Source organism: Phyllostomus discolor, chromosome 2 (assembly GCF_004126475.2).
Source record: "Phyllostomus discolor isolate MPI-MPIP mPhyDis1 chromosome 2, mPhyDis1.pri.v3, whole genome shotgun sequence".
Lineage (NCBI taxonomy): Eukaryota > Metazoa > Chordata > Mammalia > Chiroptera > Phyllostomidae > Phyllostomus > Phyllostomus discolor.
This window is the reverse complement of record NC_040904.2, coordinates 160,071,328-160,094,951: the sequence shown is the minus strand read 5'-3', so window position 1 is coordinate 160,094,951 and position 23,624 is coordinate 160,071,328. Positions and strand designations below refer to the sequence as shown.

Genomic DNA, 23,624 nt, shown 5'->3' with positions numbered 1-23,624 from the left:
TCTCTTTTGTCATTCCTGCCTTGCCTCACAGTTGCATTTAGTGTAGCATTCAGAGGATGCTTCTTTTCTACCCTCTGGAGTGATAGGACAGAGATCTAAAACTCGGAATAACAAATGTTATGTCCTGGAGACCTGAGTCTCCAAGTTCACAGAAGGCCCAGGCAGTTGAGTTGTCTGAGTGTGAGCATGATGCTAAACTAAATGACAGACTGAGAGTTCATCCCTCTGACTTTCCCCTTGCCTGGACCGCTCCCCATGACCTGCAGGCCTGATCCTGAGTGTCCCATCTTGGGTCACCCCTTCTCTTGAATTTCCCTTCACAGAAACCTCAGTGTAAAGTCTGCCGGTCATGCCCTGTGGTGAAATCCTCTCGGCACCTGTTTCTGGACTTGCCCAAGGTAAGTGGACCTTTCTCTCAACTTGGTCTGCGTGGCCTTGTCTACCCCCTCTGCCTCAGCCACAAATCTATTCCAAATCACTCTCAAATGTTATAATTTCTATTTAAAAATTATACATTATACAAATACATAACAAATGAATGGCATAAAGTGAAAGGCCCAGGCCCACTAAACCCCAGGCTGCTTACCAGAGGTGTTTACTGCCATTCATTTTTCTTTATGTCTGTTCAGTAATATCATATGTGTATGAATCAACTGCACATATATGTCCTCTTTACTCTCTTTACTAAAAGACATTCATGCATAATAACAGTATAGTTAAGAACTTCGAGAAGTTTAACATTGATATAGTCATCTGACCCATCCAGATTCCAGTTTTGTCAGTTACCTCAATAATATTCTTACAGCATTATTTTTTCTTTAGCACAGACACTAGTTCAGAATCAAGTTTTTTTTTAAACAGGAAAAAAACTATTTATTTATATTTAAAGTATATTTTATTGATTATGCTATTACAGTTGTTCCAATTTCTTTCTCTCCTTTATTCCCCTCTGCCCTATACCCCCCATTTCACCAGCATTCCCCCTCTTAGTTCATGTCCATGGGTTGTACATATAAGTTCTTTGGCTCCTCCATTTCCTATACTATTCTTAACTGTCCCCTGTCTATTTTGTACCTACCATTTATGCTTCTTCTTCCCTGCACCTTTTCCCCCATCCTCTCCCCCTGGTCTTCCCCACTGATAACCCTCCATGTGATTTCCATTTCTGTGATTCTGTTCCTGTTCTAGTCGTTCGCTTAGTTGTTTTTGTTTTTGTTTTAGGTTCAGTTGTTGGTAGTTGTGAGTATGTTGTCATTTTACTGTTCATATTTTTGATCATCTTCTTTTTCTTAGATAAGTCCCTTTAATGTTTTATATAATAAGGGCTTGGTGATGATGAAGTTCTTGAACTTGACCTTATCTGGGAAGCACTTTATCTGCCCTTGCATTCTAAATGATAGCTTTACTGGGTAGCGTAATCTTGGATGTAGACCCTTGCCTTTCATGACTTGGAATACTTCTTTCCAGCTCCTTCTTGCCTGTAAAGTCTCTTTTGAGAAATCAGCTGACAATCTTATGGGAACTCCTTTGTAGGTAACTCTCTCCTTTTCTCTTGCTGCTTTTAAGATTCTCTCCTTATCTTTCATCCTGGGTAATGTAATTATGATGTGCCTTGGTGTGTGCTTCCTTGGGTACAACTTCTTTGGGACTCTCTGAGCTTCCTGGACTTCCTGTAAATCTGTTTCCTTTGCCAGATTGGGGAAGTTCTCCTTCATTATTTTTTAAAATACGTTTTTAGTTTCTTGCTCTTCCTCTTCTCCTTCTGGCATCCCTGTGATTCAGATGTTGGAATGTTTAAAGTTGTCCTGGAGGTTCCTAAGCCTCTCCTCATTTTTTTGAATTCTTGTTTCTGCATTCTGTTCTGGTTGAATGTTTATTTTTTCCTTATGCTCCAAATCGTTCATTTGAGTCCTGATTTCCTTCCCTTCACTATTGGTTCCCTGTATATTTTTCTTTATTTCGCTTTGCATAGGCTTCACTTCTTCCTCTATTTTGTGGCCATGCTCAACCAATTCTGTGAGCACCCTGATTACCAGTGTTTTGAATTCTGCATCTGATAGGTTGGCTATCTCTGTGGCTTAGGTCTATTTTTGGAGTTTTGATCTGTTCATTCATTTGGGCCATATTTCTTTGTCTCTGCACTGCTGTTATGGTGTAAGGGGTTGAGCCTTAGGTATTCTCCAGGGTGGGGCAACACTCTTTGCTGTGTTGTGGCACTATATGTTGGGGAGGGGTCAGAGAGAGAACAGTGCTGCTTGTTGTCAGCCGGCTCTCAGTCATTGCCCCCACTAGCCTCAAGCAAATTGGGCCCTTCTGGTGCTGATTCCTGGATGGGTGGGTTTGTATACTCTAGGACCCTGTGGGTCTCTCCAACAAACTCTCCTGTGAGGCTGAGAGTTTCTTCTGCCTCCACACTCCCCCATAAGCTTTTATAGCCAGAGGTTTTTAGGCTTTCTTTTCCCACGCTGGAGCCCTGGGTGGCTCGGTCTGTCTTGCTCCCCGGTTGTTCCTCCCAGTTTATCCGCACACCAGTGTGGGACCACCAGTCTGCTAGCTGCCTCCTTACCACATGTCCTCTCTCCCCTGACTGCTGTCTCTGCCCTTCCTATCATTCTGAATGAATGTTTCTTTTTTTAACTCCTTGGTTGTCAGACTTCCATATAGTTCGATTTTCTGGCAGTTCTGGTTATCTTTTGTTTTAAAATTTGTTGTTGTCCTTTTGGTTGTGCAAGAAGGCAAAGTGTAACCACCTATTCCTCCATCTTGGCCAGAAGGCAGAATCATATATTGCAGTTAGTTTTTGTATCTCTTTAGTTTTCTTTCATCTGAAATAGTTCTCCAGCCTTTCTTTACCTTTTATGACATTAACAGTTTTAAGACTGTAGGACCCGATCCCTTTTTTAAGTAGAATATTCCTCATTTTTTTAAATTGATACTTTTTTTCTTAGAGAAAGAGAGGAAGGGGGAGAGAGAGAAACATTGATTTGATGTTCCACTTATTCATGCATTCATTGGTTGATTCTTGTATGTGCCTTGACCAGGGATGGAACCCACAGTCTTGGCATATTGGGACTACATTCTAACCAGCTGGCCAGGGCATGTTCCTCATTTTGGATTAGTTGGGCGTTTTCTCGTGATTAGATTAACGTTATGCATCCTCAGTTGGACTACCGTGAAAGTGTTATATCCTTTCCAGACCCACATCTTGGTCAATTTCCCATCATTGGTGATGTTCATTTTGTTTAGCCAAGGTGTTATTTAGTTTCTCCAATGTATGATTAATATTTTCCCCCTGGCCAATTATAAGCAGTTTGTGGGAATGCACTTTAAGACCATGCAGATGCCTTGTTCTATGCTTAAAGACCCTTCTAAATATATCATCCTTTATTATTTAATCATTCTTACTTGAACCAATTTTCATTAAGATTTTCCAACTCAGCCCTGGCTGGCATGGCTCAGTGGATTGAGTATGGGCTGCGAACTAAAGTGTCGCAGGTTCGATTCCCAGTCAGGGTACATGCCTGGGTTGCAGGCCATGACCCCCAGCAACATTGATGTTTTGCACGCTTGAGCTTACTCTCTCTCTCTCTCTCCCCCTCTTCCCTCTCTAAAAAAAATAAATAAAGTATTTAAAAAATACATTATAAGAAAACAAAACAAAACAAAACTTATAAAAAAAAAGATTTTCCAACTCTATCACTCCCTTCAAATTTATCCTTCTCCTTCATTCATTTACTTATTATCTATTAGCAGTGTGGACAGATTCCTGTTTTTTTCAAAGGTTTAAAATTCATTTCTCTCTTAAATTATTTTCATGTTCAAATTGTCCCTTACTTGTCCAGTGGGAGCCTCTTCAAGATTGTTTCTCTGTGTTTTTGAGATCTCCCACCATTTTTAAAGCACTTCTTTATTTTCTGGCATAACAAGATATTCTGGATTCATCTCATTCTAGCTTTAGAATCATTTCTCCATAAAGCCCTGGTTTATTTCAGGAGGGAATAGTACTAAAGAATAAGTACAGGTGTGCTCACTGCTACTGGGGTGCCTTTGCTTTTAGGCTCTTTCAGCACAGAGATTTAGGCATTCGTTTTAGGTTCATGCAGACATCTACAATTCCAGTCCAGCCCCACAGGGTTTTTCTTCCTTTTCCCTCATTTCGTGTTTGCGTCTCCCTTATTTCACAGTAAGTACCATGGTTCCCGGCAACATTTTCTCATTTGCTCTATCTCACATTACACTTAGAATTTCAGAATTGCTTCGCCCAGACCACTGCCAAAAAACCTACTAGAAAGAGTTTAGGGTTTGTTGGTAGTTGTGATCCTTCCACCAACTGAGGGCATATACTCAATAATATGTTCAGAATTGTCTTAGCTTAGTTTTTGCCCCCTTAAGTGCAGTTATGTTACTGAAATAGGTTAATAAGTTTAGTTAATTTGCTTTTAGTTTTTTTCTCTCATACTTGTTAATTCTTTGAACATGTAGAAATGAATATGCTTATAAAAATCAAAATTATACAAAAAGCTATACTGAGAGAAGTGTCATACTCTTTCCTGTCCATGCCACCTGTTGTCCATCGCCTGTAGGTGATCAGCTTTGTTTTCTGGTTTATCCTTCATGTATTTACTTTCGTAAAGATAAGCTTATATATGTCTGTGTGTATATATGTATGTATGTATGCCATGTATATATATATGACATGTGTATATGTATATATGTTTTCCCCCTTCTTATACAAAATATAGCATATTGCATATCCTCTTTTGCATTTTGTCTTTTGCCTAACAGTATGTCCTGTAAATTGCTCGATATCACTTCATAGAGATCATCCTTATTTGGTGGTGGTTTTCCCTAAACAGCTGCATACTACTACATTTGTGTAGGTTCCATAAGTTTAACTGATTTTCTGTGTTCTCCATTTAGGTAGTTGACAGTACAGCAGTGCCTTGAGTAATGTTGTTTTGTTCTGTGTTTTTTTTGTTATAAGGTTAATGAGATGCTGTAAGAACTTAACTCTTGTTTATATCAGTTAGCCTGTGGCAAAATTGGTTCTGTTACATCATTTCATTGAAAGCTGCAGAACCTATTGATGTTAAGTGAGGATTTACTGTATTTTATAGTTACAAATAGTTTTGCAGTGGATAACCTTGTGCATATATTTTTTTGAATTGCTGGGTGTGTATCTTCAGGTTAAATTCCTTAAAAGTGATCACTTGCTATGTCAAGAGTAAATGCATATGTAGTCAAATTTTCCTCAATAGATGTTGTTCCATTTTTGCATTCCTACCAGCAATCTAAGTGTGTCTGTTTCTTCATAGTCTTGACAACAGAGTATATTGTCAGGCTCCAGAAACTATGATATAAGCTTGTTTTTAAAATTTCAGCTGGAAGTATATGGTATAAAAGTGGATGTTCCCCATAATTGTATCTGAGAATAAAGCACTGATACATATTTTCCTCCAAAAATTTTTGGGGGCTTATGTTATTCTATGAATTAACATTTACTTTTGTAGTAATAGGATTATAGCATTTATTATTGTTTTGCAGTTTGCTTTATTTAATGAGTAAGGAATCTTGGAGATATATACATGCCAGTTACATATAGATCTACCTTATTCTTTTTTTTTTAAAGATTTTATTTATTTAGTTTTAGAGAGGGAAGGGAGGGAGAAAGAGAGAGAGAGAGAGAAACATCAATGTGTGGTTGCTGGGGGCCGTGGACTGCAACCCAGGCATGTGCCCTGACTAGGAATCGAACCTGCAACACTTTGAGTTTTAATTTTTATATTATATTGCCAAACTACTTCAAAAAGGGTGTACATATTTATTGTTACACAAACCACGTATGAGACTTTTCTAGAGTAGCCCTCTGTCTCTGCCACTTCAGCTGGAAGACCAACTCGAGGAGTGGTTGGGGAAGACATTGCCCGGCAGTGACTGGACACCCAATGCCCGGTTCATCATTCGTTCTTGGCTTCGGGATGGCCTGAAGCCACGCTGCATAACCCGAGACCTCAAATGGGGAACCCCTGTACCTTTGGAAGGTTATGAGGACAAGGTAAGAATCCCATGCTTTGCTCACATCTTGTATTATTCAGCCTTGGGGTTGAGACTCTGGGCTAGCAGAATGCACTGTTGACTATGTGTCTTGTTTCATTCTGAGACTTTGGGTTGGTGAGGTTTTCCCAATTTTTTTAAACTAAATTTTTTGGGGGTTACGTAGGTCAATAAAATTATATAGGTTTCAAGTGTATCTCTAATGCTTTTTTTGTCCTCCTATGCCTCTCTCTTGACCATCCAGGTATTCTATGTCTGGTTTGATGCCACTTTTGGATACTTGTCCATCACTGCCAACTACACAGATCAATGGGAGAGATGGTGGAAGAACCCAGAGCAAGTAAGTTCTTGGTTAGCCTGTCTGTGGGGATGGTGCATGCATGTGTGTATGTGGTGGAGGGGAGGTGGTGTTAGGGTTGGGTATCTAATCTTTCTTTGGTCTTTGAAGGTGGTCTCAGAAGCTCTTCTTCCAACTGTGTTCTATAGGTGAACCTCTATCAGTTCATGGCTAAAGACAATGTTCCCTTCCATGGCTTAGTCTTTCCTTGTTCAGCCCTAGGAGCTGAGGACAACTACACATTGGTCAGCCATCTCATTGCTACAGGTACCCTGGAATACTGGACTAGGCATATTCCTAGGGAATGAGGGCTGAGGCAGTACTTGGAAGATTTTGGAAAGGTGGTAGGTCTTGTGTTAGGAATGGAGATGAGATAGCAAATAATTTAAACATGAGAACTCAACCCAGAAGGAAACAAGAACCTGAAGAAAGCAAGAGTCCAAAGCTAAAACTTTGTAACGGGTAGAAGCAAAGTGGGGAAAGGCCAGAATGGAGAGGCAAGATATCCCAAGTTCTCTGCAGGCCAGCTACTTAAGAAGTGTTGCTAGACACCCACAGTTGAGTTCAAAGAAGAAAGGAGAGTTAGTAGGTCAGAGAGGGAAGAATGTGACTTGAGCAGATGGTTCTCTCATTCTCTTTCTTTGTCCAGAGTATTTGAATTATGAGGATGGAAAATTCTCAAAGAGCCGGGGTGTAGGAGTGTTTGGGGACATGGCCCAGGACACAGGGATCCCTGCTGACATCTGGCGCTTCTATCTGCTATACATTCGGCCTGAAGGCCAGGACAGTGCCTTCTCATGGACAGATATGTTACTAAAGAATAATTCTGAGCTGCTTAACAACCTAGGCAACTTCATCAATAGGTAGGACTTGATGAGGGATCATCCAGCAGATGAGCTGGGGTGGGGCTAAGTCTGCTCCACGAAGTGGGAGAGATGGGAATCCAGAGCTGCCTAGTGAATGGGCAGGAGGCTGGGAGGGATGCATAGGACCATGTGGAAAGTGGATTTCTATTGAGACTTGCTACTGGAACATAGTAGGCTATGTATGTTTGGGAGAAGTTGGTTGTAGAGATGTGATTTAGCAAAGTTGGTCACAAAGTTTTGCAAGTTGTTCTCTTTTAATGTTCTGTGTAGAATTTAGAATTGTGTTCTCACAAAAATAGTTCAGTTGCAGACTGTTGAAAAGTTTGGCTGAAGAAAGGTTTTATTTTAGTGTAGGGGTAGGAAGCTTATGCTGTACTCTTTGGAATTGTTACTTTAGCTCACATTTCATTTTTGGTCCCTACATTAGCTACTCTGTGATCTAAAGAAATATCCATGCCCTGGCTGGTGTGGCTCAGTGGACTGAGTGCTGATCTGCAAACCAAAGGGTCACCAGTTCAATTCCCAGTCAGGGCACATGCCTGGGTTGCAGGCCAGATCCCCAGTTAGGGGGCATGGGAGAGGCAATCACACATTGATGTTTCTCTCCCTCTTTCTCTAAAAATAAGTAAAATCTTTAAAAAAAAAAAGAAATATCCTTCATGGCTACCTATCCTTTCAGATTTGGTCATTAACTGCATTTAACAGATAGTCCCTATTAGAGTATTTAATGACAACTTACATGTATTTCAACTTGATCATTCTGAGTGTTGATTTTTAAAAAATAAAATGGTTACTTAATCAGGTTTCTTTAGAAAAGGGCTATCTGTATGTGAACTGTCCATTTTGTTCCTGTGCAGAGCCACATTCTTAGGGGAGAGAATGAGGAATTACTTGGTTAAGCTTTGCCTTGCAGCTTGAGGGAGTCAGGAGGTATCAGTTCCAAGAGAATGTGGAAGTATGAAAATCAGGTCAAATTTCCATAAGGAGACTGAAAAATAACTCCTCTTTTTCTCCCCCCCTCCTTCCCTACTCCTGTCAAGAGCTGGGATGTTTGTTTCTAAGTTTTTTGGGGGTTCTGTGCCCAAGATGGTGCTTACCTCTGATGATCAGCGCCTGCTGGCCCATGTCACCCTGGAGCTCCAGCACTATCACCAGCTGCTAGAGAAGGTTCGGTAAGTAACCTACACCCATTTCATCTCAGTGATCTGCTAGCATGTTGGGAGCCCCATACTAACTAGTCCCTCCAGGACCTTACACCTTGGCCTGCCTCCCCCCTTCCCAGGATCCGGGATGCCTTACGCAGTATCCTTACCATCTCTCGTCATGGCAACCAGTACATTCAGGTGAATGAACCCTGGAAGCGGATTAAAGGCAGCGAGGCTGACAGGTAAGGAGGTAGCATTGGCTACAGGGATCAAGTATCTGGTAGGCTGTGTCCTCTTGGAGGTCCTGACTAGTGTCTCTTTTTCCCTAGGCAGCGGGCAGGGACAGTGACAGGCTTGGCAGTGAATATAGCTGCTCTGCTGTCCATCATGCTCCAGCCATACATGCCCACAGTGAGCTCTACCATCTCGGCCCAGCTGCAGCTCCCACCTCTTGCTTGCAGTGTCCTGCCCACAGACTTCCTGTGCACCTTACCAGCAGGACATCACATTGGCACAGTAGGTCTCTGAGGATCAGAAGAGCCAGTCTCTCTTAAAATTCCAAAGGCAACATTTGTCATGCTGCCTTTGGGGAGGGCCAGAGAACTTACTTAGGCATGGGATTAGCACAGCTATTCTCTGAAACCCTTCTGCACTCATTCCCATTCTGCATTGGGGCTTGTTTCTGATATATTGACTCACAAGCCCAGTGTTTTCTGTTGCCCATATTTCCTCATCGTCCTTCATGCCAGAACCAAAGAGCTTGCACATGTAACTGATACACGGATGTTTGAAGTGATACCATGGTCACCTGGTCTCCATAATGCTAACAGGCAGTTTAGTCTTGAACTCTATTAATACTTTGGATTTTCATAGTGACTGTCAGGGTTTTTTCTGGATTCTTTACTGAAATCAGTATTTGTTCAGTGTTACATTCACATTCCTTCTAAAGATTGAGTCCCTCAGTGTCAGTGATTGGGGTTGGAGAGGCCCTCTGTATCATCTGGTAGAGTTTATACCTAATCAGTGAATGATTCTGGAACTTTTTTTTATAGGTCAGTCCCTTGTTCCAAAAATTGGAAAATGACCAGATTGAAAGTTTGAGGCAGCGCTTCGGTGGGGGCCAGGTGAGAAAGTTAGGCTGTGCTCTCAGCCAGCAATAGCCAGTGTCATCTCCTTGGTGTCCTTAAGTGGTCCTGCCTTATCACTCTTTCCATCTTTGGCTCTCTACTTCCTCACTTACAGTTTTTCTTTCCTGTCTTAGATGGAAGAGTCCTTGGCATTAAAGGTAATCACTTTCCCTTAGATGTTACATAAAACTTGAGGTCAAGAGATATTTATGGTAGCAGGTGATAAGTCTGTTGTTTTCCAGGCAAAAGTGTTCCCCAAGCCAGCAGCTGTAGAGACTGTGACAACAGCTGGACCACAGCAAATACAAGAGCTGATGGATGAAGTGACAAAACAGGTATGAAGCTTGAACCCTGTGGGTGAGACTAGAAAACCTGAACCCTACACAGATCCTTTCTGGTCTTACTGTTGTTATTCCCTCACCCCCTCCCACTTCTTTTAGGGCAACATTGTCCGAGAACTGAAAGCACAAAAGGCAGACAAGAACCAGGTTGCTGCAGAGGTGGCTAAACTCTTGGATCTGAAGAAGCAGTTGGCTCTAGCTGAGGGGAAACCCCTTGAAACCCCTAAAAGCAAGAAGAAAAAGTGAAAGTGAGAACTTGGCTCATAGAGTCACTTTAATGAATATGGGCAGTAATAAATAAATGTACAATCTCTATATACATGCCAAGACCCTTTCTTGTTGTCTACCCCAAGCTTTCCCCCTATTGTAAGTATGGAGTTGAGGGTCACATCACTGACACTAGTGAGAAGGTGGTTAGTAGCCATGTCTGGGAAAGGATGGTACTGGCCTGAGGGGGAAGTAAACGGTCCCAAGTGTTCATACTTGGTGCAGATTGACCATTCGGTCAATTAGAGCTCGGCGAGTTGCCTCCACTTCTCTGGTCAGGCGCTCGATTTCCTGCTTGAGCCGTTCATTCTCTTCAGCTAGCTGTGCCGCTTTCCTTTCATTTTCTTGCTCTTTATCCTTCATACGTTGCTTTCCAGCCCGGGCTGGGGACTGACCACTTCGTTTCCGTTTCCTGGATATTCCTTGGTCTTCTTCTCCCTCCTCCTGAGCCAGGGAGCTCTGAGTGGAATCCGGAGAGCAAGGGCTCTGGGAGATGCCTGTGACTTCTGCTGGTCCTGGTTCCTCAGTCAGCCAAGTCAGAGAGGCAGGGTCAAGAGTGGTAAAGGTTTTTGATTCTTCCTTTAAGGGAATAAGGAAAGGTATGCACTTTTAGTTGAGAAGGGAAGATCAGCACCCCACCCCTGGACTTAGGTGTAACATTCTTACCTCCTCATTTCCAGGGGGTGAGACATAGGCACCTGCATTTTCATCTGAGGACAACACTTCCTGCAGGTCCTCATACCATGCTTCCAGTTCCCAGCTGGACAGTGTCCCGAAGGAGAAAGGCAAAGACTCGGCTGCCATCACTGCAGCTGTATCAGGCTCTGGAAAAGGATATACTCGGGATAGTGGGGGGGATTGGGGGATGGAACAAACACCTCAAAGCAGTCAAACAGTGTGTACCACAGTTTGGCAAACTGGCTTGCTGTCTGTTTTGCAGTAAAGTTTTATTAGAACACAGCTACATCAATTGATTTACATATTTTTGATGGCTACTTTTATGCTACAACACTGGAGATGAATAGTTGTGATGGGAACTGTGTGGCCCTCTGTATCTAAGATATTTACTATCTGGCCCTTTAAAATTTACCCCTGGTCTATATTAATATTCCCTCCTTGCTTTTGCCCCACACTTGAAGCAGCAAGTGCCTAGATATACATTCTTATGGGATCCTGGTAAGTTAGCCACACCGAGGAACTCCGTTGGTAGTTTCCAGGAGTAATTACCATGCCATTTGTGCTTCTTTCTCTTGTGTGGAGAGTCCTATGGGTTAGTCTAACCTTGATGGGGATTGATGTGTAGTAAGACAAACCAATTATCTTTGTTGGGGCCAATGCTTACTCAGAGCCAGCTTTCAATTAGGATATGCTCTAAGAATAGAGATTTGGTCCTTGTTACAGGCAAGCCAGGTGGATGGACAGCAAAAGCCTGCTAAGATTCAAACCCTCCTCTTTTATCTTCTCTAGGTGTTTTCATAGCTTCTTAGGGTCCCAGTAAAGCAAGCCTAACCAGCATCTCTTAAGAGTTGGTTTTGGGAAAGGGTTGGTTAAGTTTACCTGCTTTCAGGTGTGGTGATATATGAAGATACACTTCCTCCTGGAACACTGTGGGGATCAAAAATATATATGTTAGCCATTTTTGGAAGGGGGACGGACAGGTTCTTTTACTTTTATCTTCAGTCTCCTATTGATCCTTCCTGTCTTACAGAGTATGGATAGTTAACAGTCCCTGTGGTCATTTCCAAGGACAGAGGAGAGCCTAATTTCCATTATTTTTAGCTGCTGACATTTGTAGTCTGGATTACATAATAGGAAAGCCCTAGCCCTTTCAGCTTTCTCTAAATTCAAGGCAGGCCTCAAACTGGCCAGGGTAAGGACTGTACTACAGGGAAGGGAACAAATCAAGTGACATTTTCCTAATTCCATTCTTGCACTGACATTCTCTAAATGTACATTCCCAGTATGGACCTCCAACTCTGTTACCTGTTTACTTGCCATCTCCTTTGGGTGTCTAATTGGCATCTCAGACTTCATATGGCCAAAAACAAAATCCTAATCTTCCCCTTCCAAAATTTTCCCCATCTGGTAAATGACAAGTCTAGTTGCTTCAGCCAAAAACCTTGGTATCTTAATCGTCATTGATTCCTCTCCTCTTACACCTCACAATCCAATCCAAACCACCAGCAAAATTTCTTAACTCATTCTCCAGAAACCCAGAATCTAAATATTTCTCAACAATTCCACTGTTATCAAGTTACTAGCTCTTCTGGGTGACTGCAGAACATCTCCCAGTTTCTGCTCTTGCCACCCCTCCCTGAGTCTATTCACAACACAGCAGCCAAAGTAGGCTTTTTAAAACTTAAGTCAGGTCCTGTCATTCTGTTCAAAACCATCCAATGACTTCCAATTTCACACATATTAAGGGCTAACATCCTGCTCTGGCTGGTGTGGCTCAGTGGATTGACTGTCGGCCTGTGAACCAAAAGGTCGCCAGTTTAACTCCCAGTCACAACACATGCTTGGGTTGTGGGCCAGGTCTCCAGTCAGGGCATGAGAGAGGCAAATGATAGATGTTTCCCTCTCTCTCTTTCTCCCTCCCTTTCCTTCTCTCTAAAAAGTCAATAAAATATTTTTTTTAAAAAAAGACTAATATCTTTAAAATGGCTTAAAAGGCCCACACAGTCTGCTCCTTCTCTGCCCTGGATTTCTCATTGGCCACTCTCTCTCTTGCTCACCCTGGTCCAGCCAATTGGCTTTCTGTTCCCTAAAGATACTATGCATGCTCCCACCTTGGAACCTCTATTCTTGCTGTTCCTTCTCCTGTAAAACTCTTCCTTCCACATACTTGAATGGCTTACTGCTTCACCTCTTTCAGGTCTTTCATTTAATGGTCATCTCTGTGAGGGAATCCCTGATCACCCAATGTAAAACTGTAACCCTCACTCAAAGTATTCTCTATCCTTCCATTCATTAGTTTTCTCTATGGTGCTTCTCTGATTACTGTATGCCTCTTCCCACTGAACTGTAAGCTCTGTGAGGGCATATATTTTTCCCCTCTTGTTCATGGATGTATTCTGGGCCCCAAACTGCACTTAGTAGGTTCCTGTTAGGAATGAATGGATAAATTCTCCCCAATTTCTCTTACAGGGAAGGGAGGGTGAAGTCCAGAGCAGAGCAGCAGCTGCTTATCCCTGGGGACTGTAGATGCAATATCGCCCCAAGTGTTTCTCTGCAGGACTGTCCTCCCTGGGGAAACTTCCTTGCCTTCCAGTGCCTGGAACGGGGCTTTCATCAGCAGTGGAGCCCCAGGCCAGAGGGCTGTACAGCCAAACGGGGGCTGGCCTGATGCAATTATTACACAGAGATAGTTGGAGACAGGACAGAGGAAAAGATACAGGGACCAATCTCAAGGGAAGGACAATACTCTGGGGAGACTCCAAATGACTTCCCACACTTAAGAAATCCAAGATGCTCTCTTGTGCAGGAGGCCCACGGACCTCTGGAATAAAGGAAAAAACCCATCTCCTTTCCCTGTCCATGGGTACTTGGCCTCTAAAAGGCTGTGTCATTCTCCTGAAGGTTCTGTCCACTGCTAGAGTTCAGCATGGCTGTCCTGTGTAGGTTCACGAACCCCAGCTACGGTTGTAGCCATCCTGGCACAGAGACGCTGCCTTCGATACAGGACTGGGGGTGGGGTTGCTGGTGGCCGAGCCGAGGCAGCGGCATAATCGGCGGTCCAACATGCTTCTAGGGAGTGGGGGTGTGTCTTGCTGCTCCACCTCCCACCACATAGGCCTAACAAGGAGGCCTGAGGTAAGCAACAATAGAGAATATAATAAATCTCCCAAGAGCAGCTAGGCCCCTTTGCTCCAGGCAGAGGTGGGGTGACGCTGTCGTCCGAAGGAAGCAGAGCCTGTAACACCTCTCCCGAATAAAGGATCTCGCCATCTCTCCCTCGGATCGTCGCTAACTTCATTATAGAGGAGGTGGTGCCACATCCTAAAGAACGGATGCCCGACTTTGAGCCGACAACGTCGCGAAGACCGAAGGGTAAAAGGTAGATGGGCAATCGATACTCACCTCCCTCCTCAGATTCCAGCTCTGATTTTGGCTCCGTCGCTGCCACCCGCTCATTTTCAACATTATATCCACTGTGTCTTAGACTCCAGCCTCTGACCTCGGTATCCCAGAGCAGTGATCTTTTAACAGGGCCTTGCCCTCCTCTCAGGGGCGGATCCAGAAGCCAACTAATCAGAAAGCGGCACGCCTGCGTTGGCCCCGCCTCACCCTTACAACCGCCACTCAGGAGCCGCGCGGTACCGCCCCATAGCTCCCTCCTTCTTGGGGATCAATGTCTTGCTGGACCCGGAAGTGGCTTTGGGTCACGAGGATCCGCAGAGGAGGTGAGTGAGTCATGCGCGCGCGCGCGGACCGGAGAACTGGAGGGGGGAGGGGAGGAAAGGGGGGCGGGGATGATGCAATGTTTGGCAACCAGTGTCTGCGCGCGCAAGCGCAGGGGACTACGAGGGTAGTGGGAGGTGCGGGGGGGGGGGTAGAGGAGGCGGGGCACCAGCTCCCTGCACCCAACGGCCCCAACGGCTATCAACCTTGGCTGTCTCATAGGCTGACGAAAGAAACCTCACTGTACCTTGCCTACCTCAGGAGCTATTGGCCCGCCCCCCGCCCCCCCCCCCATTAGCCCCCGTTTTACTTCCTCCTTAAAGGTCCCGTTTTTGCTTGGCTCCTTCCCAGCTAATAATGGGCACGAAGTCTTTTAAACCTCCCTGCTTTGAAAGTTTGCATCCATCCGCCAAGATTTTCTACACCTCGAGTTTTCTTAAAGGGATCTCATCTTTTAGTCTCCTAACTACCTAAAAAGGGACTGAGGTACCTGAATCCCTTTGGTAGTCATTTTCAGCTCCTTTCAGAAGAGCACCCTTAACTTGTATGAGCCCTTAGCATGCCAGAACTCAGGTTCTTTTCCTGAGGAGGCCTGATTCTGTTGCCCCACTCATCTCCCCTCATGTTGCTCTAGTGCCCTTCACCAAAGACCAAAACCCACCCTTTTCACTGAACCAGGCAGTAAGTCCTGTGACTTCCTGATCTGAGGGGATGGGCATAGGCCTCTTGCCACCAAGGTATTTGGGCCACAGTAGAGCCTAGTTGCGTGCACTTTAGCGCACGTCGGCCTTGAGGTTGTTAGGAAATGTCAGATTCTAGCTTCAGCTGCCCCTCACTTGCCCAGGAATCCCAGTCCAGTCACCTAATCTCTCTGTGCCTCACTGTTCTTGTTTGTAAATAAAAAATGAGTTGTGAAAGTAAAAAGAGGGGACTATGAACTTTGAGGCAGCTTGAACAAGAGTGAAAAGCACCATGCAAAACGCAAAATATTTTTTTTTTTAGGTAGAAAACAGAGGCCATGTGGGGGCAGTTACAGATCCTGTCGTACTTTCATGGGACAGCCAGAGTTTGTCCAAGTGGAAACTGTCAGAATGCTGGTGTAGCTGAATGGCTGGTATAGGTGGTGATCTGACAGTGACAGGTCCTTGGTCAGGCGTGCTCCATTGCTCCAGACCTCCATTTCTCCTCAGTAAATGGGGCTGGCAGTGGGTTAGACCAAATGCACTCTCCTGGTTCAAAGACATGACCAGATTGTCAGTGACAGGCAGAGGTCATGTGACTTGACCGGCCGAGGTCGTGTTGTGACACGTTGACCTGGGGAGGTGGGTCAAGTCCCACCCAGTACAGAACTCGAGAAGCCTTTGGGGCAGGGCAGGGCAAGCCGCGACTTTCATCTTTGGGGGCTGGCCCCTCCCGGGCCGGGCATTCCTGGCTCTCTCGACAGATTGTGGCTTTGGAAAGGTTCCTCCCTGGGGAAAGCTGGGATTGGCCACCAGTGGTCTGGGAAGAGAGTCAGATCCTTCCGCGGAGCAGAGGAGAGGGGAGGGAAGGGCGGGGCGGGGGGGGGCGCGTGGGGTGTTTGTTCTCTTGGGGATTAATGGGGAGTTGTGGGGGAGGGGTAGGCGCGCTCCCGCATGCGCACTGCGGCCCCTCCTGTTGGCTCGTCGTTGTCCGCTGGGCGGGGGCCCGACCCCGCCCCTCTCCCGTCCGGGCGGCGGCGGCGGCTGTGGCGGTGGCGGCGGCGGCAGCGACGGCGGCGGCGGTAGCAGCCTGCGCGGTGCCTTCTGGGAACGGAATCCCCAGGGCTGCCCCTGGCCCCCATGGCGCATGCGCGGGAGGCCGCTCGGTGATCCGCGGCGGCGGCGGCGGCGCTTCCTGCTAGGACCGGCTGGGGCCGTACCGGAGGCTCGGGCTCCACCGACCCTCCTCCCACTCCCTCCCACTCACTCTCTGGGCCGCGACTGCGCAGGGCGGGGCCGGCCGAACCATGGGCCGCGGTGAGTGCAGGGCCCGGCCCCCCCACCCCGCCCCTCCCCCTCCCCTCTGCCCCCTTCGCGTCCTCTCGGCCCCCTTCCCTGGCCCCATCCCTACTCCCCCGCCCTCACCTGCCCCCACCGTCTCCCCCTCTTAACTGCTTGACTTTTGCCTTCTTCACCTCCCTCCCCTTAGTGCCTTGCCCACCCTCCGCCCGCCCTCTCCCCAAGTTCCTTCCTACTTCGTGCGCCTTCCCCTCCTCCCCAAGCTAAGGGAAGCAGTCTGGGTGACAGGGCGCCTTGTTATAAGAGGGAAAGTTTTGAAGCCGCAAATGTGGGGGGGCAGCGATGGTGAGGTTGAGAAGGATACTTGCAGGTTTGAGGGGCGGCCCCACATATTAGAGGAGAACCCTTGTTGGAGTTAATTTTAAGTCTGTGGGATAGGAGGTGCTGAAACCCCTTGCCTTAGCCTTGGGGGGAAATCAGGAGCTTCTAAGGATCCTGGGACAAGAGCTGTGATTCTAGTCTTTCTTTAGAACACCCAAATGAACCAGATCAGCATGGGGTGGGGGCAGTTCTGTTGGTACCACCCAAGGTGGCAGTTAGGCAATGGCCTGGTGACCTGTGGGGCAATCTCTACGTTTTATATGATCTGCCTGTGTGTGTGGGTGGTGGTAGGGGGGAGGTACTGGAACATCAGGGGCTAGGCTCTTTGGGAAACTTCCTAGTGGCCTGGCATTATGGGAATTTGCCCACATTCCTGGGTGAAGTCTTCTGTCTCTGATGGGACAAAAGGACCCTGCTCTTTATATATGTAGGGATTGGGCTGTGATTCTTGGTCCTTGGAGGTTGAAGCTTTGACTCTGGTCCCTAAGGGACTGCACATGTAAAGGTTGGTTGTGGACTGAGCTAGCATGTCCCCGAGATTTTTATGGGCACTTCATTAAGGATCTTTCCCTTGAGAGTACACCTTGAACTGTTGTGCTCTCTTGAGTTGGACAGATTCCTGACAGTCCCTTCTCTCTTCTGGCTTGCAGGTGTGGGCTAAGCCGGCGGCCCCGGCTTTAGACTGGACCCCACAATGTTTGCAGAGATGTTCAGGTAACCATGGTGGGATGGCAGAGGGCTTCCCCCTTTCTCTCTCCTAGGTCTTTGAGGGTTCTCCCTTATCTCTGGGTTCTCTTGGGTCTCCCCACAACCTTGCCTTCCTGGAGTACTCCCTCAGGTACCCAGCCCAGTTGAATCCTAATGCCCACATGGATGTGTTATCAGGCACGTGGGAGCTGATTACACACAATGAATGGGGGCAATGAGAGCAGTGGAGCAGACAGAGCTGGGGGCCCTGTGGCCACATCTGTCCCGATCGGCTGGCAGCGCTGTGTTCGAGAGGGTTCTGTGCTCTATATCAGGTAGAGATCCTCCAAGTTCCCCAAATTCTATCCCTAAGCCCTTCAGTTGCCTGAGTTTTCTCTTTCGCACTCCATCTCTCAAAGCTCAGGTCTCTGGTACCCTGTTGCTCTTCTTCTTGTCCTTCCTTCCTCAACCTTTGTGGTTTCTGTCTCTGAATCTGTTTTCCCTCTTTCTGTCTCTTTATACATATCTTACGCTCAATCCTTTCTAGGAAGGTCTTTGATTAAGGAAGTATCATTTAGGAATGTTTCTTGATTCAGTGTCAACTAACCCCATACTCTCTGACCCTGTCCTTTTCCAGCCCAAGTGGCACAGAGCTGTCTTCCTTGGAGCAAACCCGGAGCTACCTCCTCAGCGATGGGACCTGCAAGTGCGGTCTGGAGTGTCCACTTAATGTCCCCAAGGTCAGAGTGATGAGGGGTGCCAGAGAGTACAGGGATAAGCTTAGAGACTTAATGCAAATCACTGTCCATGGTAGGTAGCCTTTGTCATAGCTTCTACCTCCTCAGGGTCCCTGTCCATGCCTTCTACCTTACAGGTTTTCAACTTTGACCCTTTGGCCCCGGTGACCCTGGGTGGGGCTGGGGTGGGGCCAGCATCAGAGGAGGACATGACCAAGCTGTGCAACCACCGCCGGAAAGCTGTTGCTATGGCAACCCTGTACCGCAGCATGGAGACCACCTGCTCACACTCTTCTCCTGGTGAGTCTTCTCCACATTACAGAAGACTGAGTACAACTTAAGTGCCTGGAAGAGGAATGGTGGGAGGAGCTTTATGACAGGGAGAAAGAAGGGTGGATTGGGGAGCTGCTTGGTGAGAGGGCAGAGGCAGGTTGGGAATTTATGAGAACAAAAGAAAGTTCTTGGAAGGGGAGCTACAGGCTAACCCATCGTTTCTTATTTATTGCAGGAGAGGGAGCGAGCCCCCAAATGTTCCACACTGTGTCCCCAGGGCCCCCCACTGCCCGCCCTCCCTGTCTTGTCCCTCCTACAACTCCACTTAATGGGGGTCCTGGCTCCCTCCCCCCAGAACCACCCTCAATTCCACAGGCCTTCCCCCCTCTAGCAGGCCCTGGGGGGCTCTTTCCACCGCCAAGACTTCCTGACCCACTCCCCTCTGGAGGCAGCAGCAGCCCCTGTTTCCTCCCAAGGGGCAATGCTCCCTCTCCAGCCCCACCTCCTCCACCTGCTATTAGCCTCAATGCCCCCTCATACAACTGGGGAGCTGCCCTCCGATCCAGTCTGGTACCCCCTGACCTGGGCTCTCTTCCAGCCCCCCATACCTCCTCCTCACCACCTTCAGACCCTCCTCTCTTCCACTGTAGTGATGCCTTAACACCCCCTCCTTTGCCCCCAAGCAATAATATTCCTGTCCTCCCTGGCCCCCCTGGTCCTACCACTCAGCCACCAGTGTCTTCAGCCACTATGCACCTGCCCCTGGTCCTGGGACCCCTGGGAGGGGCCCCCACGGTAGAAGGGCCTGGGGCACCCCCTTTCCTTGCTAGCAGCCTACTCTCTGCAGCGGCCAAGGCACAGCGTCCCCCGCTGCCCCCTGCCAGCACTTTACAGGGCCGAAGGCCCTGTGCCCAGGCGCCCTCAGCTTCCCAGTCATCATCACCCCGTCCCACTCAGCGCCGTAGCCGCAGACCCCCAACTGTGTTGCGAATGCTAGAAAGGGGAGGCCCTCAAACCCCTAGACGGAGCCGTCCTCGTGTCCCTGCTCCTGCCCCCCAACCCTTTTCTCTCCCTGAGCCATCCCAACCAATTCTCCCTTCTGTGCTGTCCCTTCTGGGACTCCCCACCCCTGGCCCTTCCCATTCTGATGGAAGCTTTAACCTTTTGGGGTCAGACGCACACCTTCCTCCTCCCCCAACCCTCTCCTCAGGGAGCCCTCCCCATCCCAGGCACCCCATCCTGCCCTCCCTGCCTGGGACCGCCAGTGGCAGCCTCAGCAGTGTGCCAGGTATGTGAGTGAGTGTGGTAGAGCTCCTTCTCCCCTGGGGTGAACAGACACAGCCAAGGCATTTAGGGGAGAGTTTAGCGTTCTCTGGTGGTTTTCTGGGTTAGGGGCAGGGAGGTTGGGTTCTTTGGACACTGGGAGAAAAGAGCCTCCCTTGAGCTGAATCTCTCTTTTCCTTTGCAGGTGCCCCTGCCCCACCAGCTGCCTCCAAAGCCCCTCTAGTCCCCAGCCCTGTACTTCAAAGCCCATCTGAAGGGCTCGGGATGGGGGCTGGCCCTGCCTGTCCTCTGCCTCCCCTGTCTGGTGGGGAGGCTTTCCCTTTCCCTAGCCCTGAGCAGGGCCTGGCACTGAGTGGAGCCGGCTTCCCGGGGATGCTAGGGGCCTTGCCTCTCCCTCTGAGTCTGGGGCAGCCTCCACCTTCTCCATTACTCAGTCAGAGTTTATTTGGCATGCTGGCTGGGGGAGGGGGACAACCTCCTCCTGAGCCCCTGCTACCCCCCCCAGGGGGACCTGGCCCTCCCCTAGCCCCAGGCGAGCCTGAAGGGCCTTCGCTTTTGGTGGCTTCCCTGCTTCCACCACCCCCTTCAGATCTCCTTCCGCCCCCTTCTGCACCTCCTAGCAGCCTCCTTGCCTCTTTCCTGCCTCTGTTGGCCCTAGGCCCCACAGCTGGGGATGGGGAGGGATCTGCAGAGGGAGCTGGAGGTCCAAGTGGGGAGACATTTTCAGGTTTGGGAGACCTGTCCCCGCTACTCTTTCCCCCACTTTCAGCCCCCCCTACCCTCATAGCTTTAAATTCTGCGCTGCTGGCTGCCAGCCTGGAACCCCCCTCGGGGACACCCCCCCAGGTGAGGATAGAGGGTGATTGGGTGGGACAGAATAAGAGGTAGAATCAGAGATGGGAACTGGGAAATCAAAGGTGTTTGGTGTTATGGTGAGCTCTTCTTCAGGGCCTTTGGGAAGGGCTTAGTGCTTGGCTAAGGGTAGGGCAGCTGCAGGAACTGGGTCTGTATTTAATAAGTGTGGCCTACTTCATTCACATGAGGCTTCAGTGAGATTGTACATGTGAAAGTATTATAAATGTATGGGATACTTTACACATGTGTTATGGCCATTCTTTATCCTTAGCCCTGTGTCCTGAGTGCCCCCCAACCTGGACCACCTACCTCCAGTGTCACCACGGCAACTACTGACCTGGGAGCCTCCTCTCTGGGCAAGGCCCCCTCCAACTCAGGGAGACCCCCCCAACTCCTTAGCCCTCTGCTGAGTGCCAGCCTGCTGGGTAAGTTTGAGGGGAGATACTAGTATGAAAGAGAAGAAAGGAAGCAGTAAAACTTGGAAGTAGCAGCTGGATAAACTGGGGAAGAAAGTCTTTGACCTCTGGGTAAAGTCTGAGAATAGGGTTTGCTTCACTTAATTGATTTGCCTAGGCAGATCCGTGACTGTACTTCAACAGGTGACCTGTCTTCACTGACCAGCAGCCCTGGAACCCTCCCCAGCCTGTTGCAGCCTCCTGGCTCTCTTCTCTCTGGCCAGCTGGGGTTGCAGCTCCTCCCTGGGGGGGGAGCTCCTCCACCCCTCTCAGAGGCTTCTAGTCCCCTCGCCTGCCTGCTACAGAGTCTCCAGGTGAGGGTTTGGGGGTATGTTTTGTCAATGAATTTTTTCCTGAATTTGAAAGCTGGGCATTCTGAGTTACAAAGCAGAAGAACTGTATTCGAAACTGAGATTTCATTTTTTTGCCTGCAGATCCCTCCAGAGCAGCCAGAAGCCCCCTGTCTGCCCCCTGAGAGCCCCACCTCAGCCCTGGAACCAGAGCCTGCCCGACCTCCCCTCAGTGCCTTAGCCCCACCCCATAGTTCTCCTGACCCCCCAGTCTCTGAGCTGCTCACTGGGAGGGGGTCAGGGAAACGGGGCCGGAGGGGAGGAGGGGGACTTAGGGGCATTAATGGTGAGGCCAGGCCAGGCCGGGGTCGAAAGCCTGGCAGCCGGCGGGAGCCTGGCCGACTAGCCCTTAAGTGGGCACGTGGTGGCTTCAATGGACAAATGGAACGGTCTCCAAAAAGGACCCACCACTGGCAGCATAATGGGGAGCTGGCTGAAGGGGGTGCTGAGCCTAAGGATCCATCCCCTCCCGGGCCCCATTCTGAGGACCTTAAGGTGAGTGCAGAGTGATAGGAGGTCTGGCTGAAGGGCTCCAAGGATTGGTGCAGCCATGGTGCACTTTCCTAACTTTCCCTATACACAGTCCATCTTTTCTCAGGTGCCCCCAGGGGTAATCAGAAAGTCTCGTCGTGGCCGGAGGAGAAAATACAAGTGAGTGTTGGGCCCACCACAACCCTGGCCTTTCCCCATTTCCTACTGGGTTTATAGAAATGGCTAAAGAGTAGCTTAGCTTTCAAAAGGGCAAATACTTTTTTTGAATACGAATATTATGCCTTTACTGTCCAAATATAGAAAGTTTCCCACCCAAACTCTGAAATTCACCTGGTGCTTGGGGAGGTGTTCCTGATCATCTGTGCCCCTTATTGCAGCCCTACACGGAACAGCAATAGCTCCCGCCAGGACGTTACCTTGGACCCCAGCACCACAACCCGAGTAAGTGCGTGTCAGTGGGTTGGGAGGGAGGGAATGTATAAGGGATAAGGCAAGAGGAAAAGAGGGTTGGAGGGGGAGAAAGATAAAAAGACTTCGTGATACCTAACTGATCACTTCTTTCGATTTTCCCTCTTGTATAGGTGGCTGTCCCTCTGACTCCCCGGGCCCGCCCTGGCCGTCCTGCCAAAAACAAGAGGAGGAAACTGGCCCCATAGCAGCCATACCTGGAGCTGGATCTGACCCTGATTGGGGAAAGCTGAGTGCTGAGCCTTGGGAGCCCCTGCCAGCCACCTGCACCTGTGGACAGTGGGTGGGGGCACTACTCCCCACTCAGAGCACAAATGCAAGCCCTTCCCCTACAATCCCATCCTGAGCCATTGCAGGGGGTAGGGAAGCTCAACCCCCCCCCCCCAAAGCCATGTCACTGAAAAGGCCTTGGGGGGGATTGGTATATGGCCTGCTCCCCACTAGGCTAAGGGGAACACCCCCTTCCCCAGGTCTTTTATTTGTTTAAGTTATTTTTGCACAAATGACTTTTATATTTAATTCGACTTCATTGCCTCCCTTCTTGAAGCCAGCAGGCTCAGTTTACAAACCTGTGAGCTACTGTTGGCTGCTGTCCTCCTTCCCAGTGAAAGGTACAAAGCAATAAGCATCATGCATCCTCCCCTTACCCCTCCAACACCCCTCTGTCTCTGGCTCAGGTTACTCAAAGCACAGATCCCTTCTTACCCCTGTCCCCAGGTTTGAAACACATAGCCTCATTTCAAGGTGTACCCAGCTTCCATCTGCTTTCCTCTGGGATAGAAAAAGGGGGTAAGGGGGCAAAGAGGGCCCTCTGGGACTCTCCTCCCATACACACTACACTGCCCCTTCTCCTCCCCATCAAAATGCTCAGAGACGTTGTGATGATGCGACTGAGGATTATGCAACATGGTCCAACCGGAGCGGCCAGCATGACCAGCTGTCCAGGGGCTGCCTCCTGCCTTTTCTTTTGTAAAGACAAGACCCTTGGGAGTTTTAATTCTGTTTTGTACTTGCCCTGTGGGGCCTCCACTGCTTTTCTATGGGAGACACTCTTAATTTAACAGATGAGAATATTTTGAAACTCTGGCTCTGACTCTGTACTCATTTTTTCTTTAGTTCTTTGGT

At 48.3% G+C, this 23,624-nt stretch overlaps 3 protein-coding genes across 11 annotated transcripts in view; 2 read left to right on the top strand and 1 right to left on the bottom strand.

Annotated features, from left to right (window-relative positions):
- MARS1 (methionyl-tRNA synthetase 1) overlaps window positions 1-10,187 on the top strand; it is a 19,623-nt gene extending 9,436 nt beyond the window's left edge. The window contains exons 11-22 of one of the 2 annotated variants that reach the window (XM_028531654.2): window positions 324-398; window positions 5,885-6,055; window positions 6,299-6,394; window positions 6,541-6,658; window positions 7,041-7,254; window positions 8,298-8,429; window positions 8,540-8,644; window positions 8,732-8,918; window positions 9,455-9,526; window positions 9,664-9,687; window positions 9,772-9,864; window positions 9,970-10,187. In XM_028531654.2, the coding sequence (XP_028387455.1) occupies window positions 324-398; window positions 5,885-6,055; window positions 6,299-6,394; window positions 6,541-6,658; window positions 7,041-7,254; window positions 8,298-8,429; window positions 8,540-8,644; window positions 8,732-8,918; window positions 9,455-9,526; window positions 9,664-9,687; window positions 9,772-9,864; window positions 9,970-10,116 (1,434 nt within the window). In that variant the 3' untranslated portion in view covers window positions 10,117-10,187. The remainder of the gene's footprint in view (window positions 1-323; window positions 399-5,884; window positions 6,056-6,298; window positions 6,395-6,540; window positions 6,659-7,040; window positions 7,255-8,297; window positions 8,430-8,539; window positions 8,645-8,731; window positions 8,919-9,454; window positions 9,527-9,663; window positions 9,688-9,771; window positions 9,865-9,969) is intronic. The other variant, XM_028531655.2, reaches the window with a different exon arrangement.
- On the bottom strand, window positions 10,127-14,421 carry DDIT3 (DNA damage inducible transcript 3). 2 transcript variants are annotated; one of them, XM_028531657.2, is made up of 4 exons: window positions 14,218-14,421; window positions 11,695-11,742; window positions 10,804-10,976; window positions 10,127-10,716 (listed from the first exon to the last, which is right to left on the bottom strand). In XM_028531657.2, exons 3-4 carry the CDS (start codon window positions 10,939-10,941, stop codon window positions 10,348-10,350), a joined length of 507 nt encoding a protein of 168 aa, XP_028387458.1. In that variant the 5' UTR covers window positions 10,942-10,976; window positions 11,695-11,742; window positions 14,218-14,421; the 3' UTR covers window positions 10,127-10,347. The 2 variants fall into 2 exon arrangements, with proteins under 2 accessions (XP_028387458.1, XP_028387457.1); XM_028531656.2 differs by having other exon boundaries at window positions 10,804-10,961; window positions 14,218-14,365.
- On the top strand, window positions 14,409-23,585 carry MBD6 (methyl-CpG binding domain protein 6). 7 transcript variants are annotated; one of them, XR_004901551.1, is made up of 15 exons: window positions 16,342-16,535; window positions 17,549-17,612; window positions 17,784-17,920; window positions 18,223-18,325; window positions 18,460-18,622; window positions 18,831-19,883; window positions 20,064-20,725; window positions 21,006-21,159; window positions 21,334-21,503; window positions 21,624-22,034; window positions 22,138-22,190; window positions 22,409-22,472; window positions 22,613-22,782; window positions 23,047-23,110; window positions 23,371-23,585. XR_004901551.1 is itself a non-coding variant. In XM_036018756.1 (13 exons), exons 3-13 carry the CDS (start codon window positions 17,808-17,810, stop codon window positions 22,685-22,687), a joined length of 3,021 nt encoding a protein of 1,006 aa, XP_035874649.1. In that variant the 5' UTR covers window positions 14,409-14,540; window positions 17,549-17,612; window positions 17,784-17,807; the 3' UTR covers window positions 22,688-23,585. The 7 variants fall into 7 exon arrangements, 3 of the variants coding, with proteins under 3 accessions (XP_035874649.1, XP_035874650.1, XP_028389183.1); XR_004901552.1 differs by lacking the exon at window positions 23,047-23,110; XR_004901549.1 differs by having other exon boundaries at window positions 23,047-23,585.
- The last annotated feature ends 39 nt before the right edge of the window (window positions 23,586-23,624 follow it).

Coding starts and splice junctions, on each gene's coding strand:
- DDIT3 (XM_028531657.2), bottom strand. CDS start 10,941: ATGGCAGCCGAGTCTTTGCCTTTCTCCTTCGGGACACTGTCCAGCTGG. Junction 10,717..10,803: donor CACCCCCTGGAAATGAGGAG/GTAAGAATGTTA, acceptor ATTCCCTTAAAG/GAAGAATCAAAAACCTTTAC.
- MBD6 (XM_036018756.1), top strand. CDS start 17,808: ATGAATGGGGGCAATGAGAGCAGTGGAGCAGACAGAGCTGGGGGCCCT. Junction 21,504..21,623: donor GCCTGCTACAGAGTCTCCAG/GTGAGGGTTTGG, acceptor TTTTGCCTGCAG/ATCCCTCCAGAGCAGCCAGA. Junction 22,191..22,408: donor GGCCGGAGGAGAAAATACAA/GTGAGTGTTGGG, acceptor CCCTTATTGCAG/CCCTACACGGAACAGCAATA.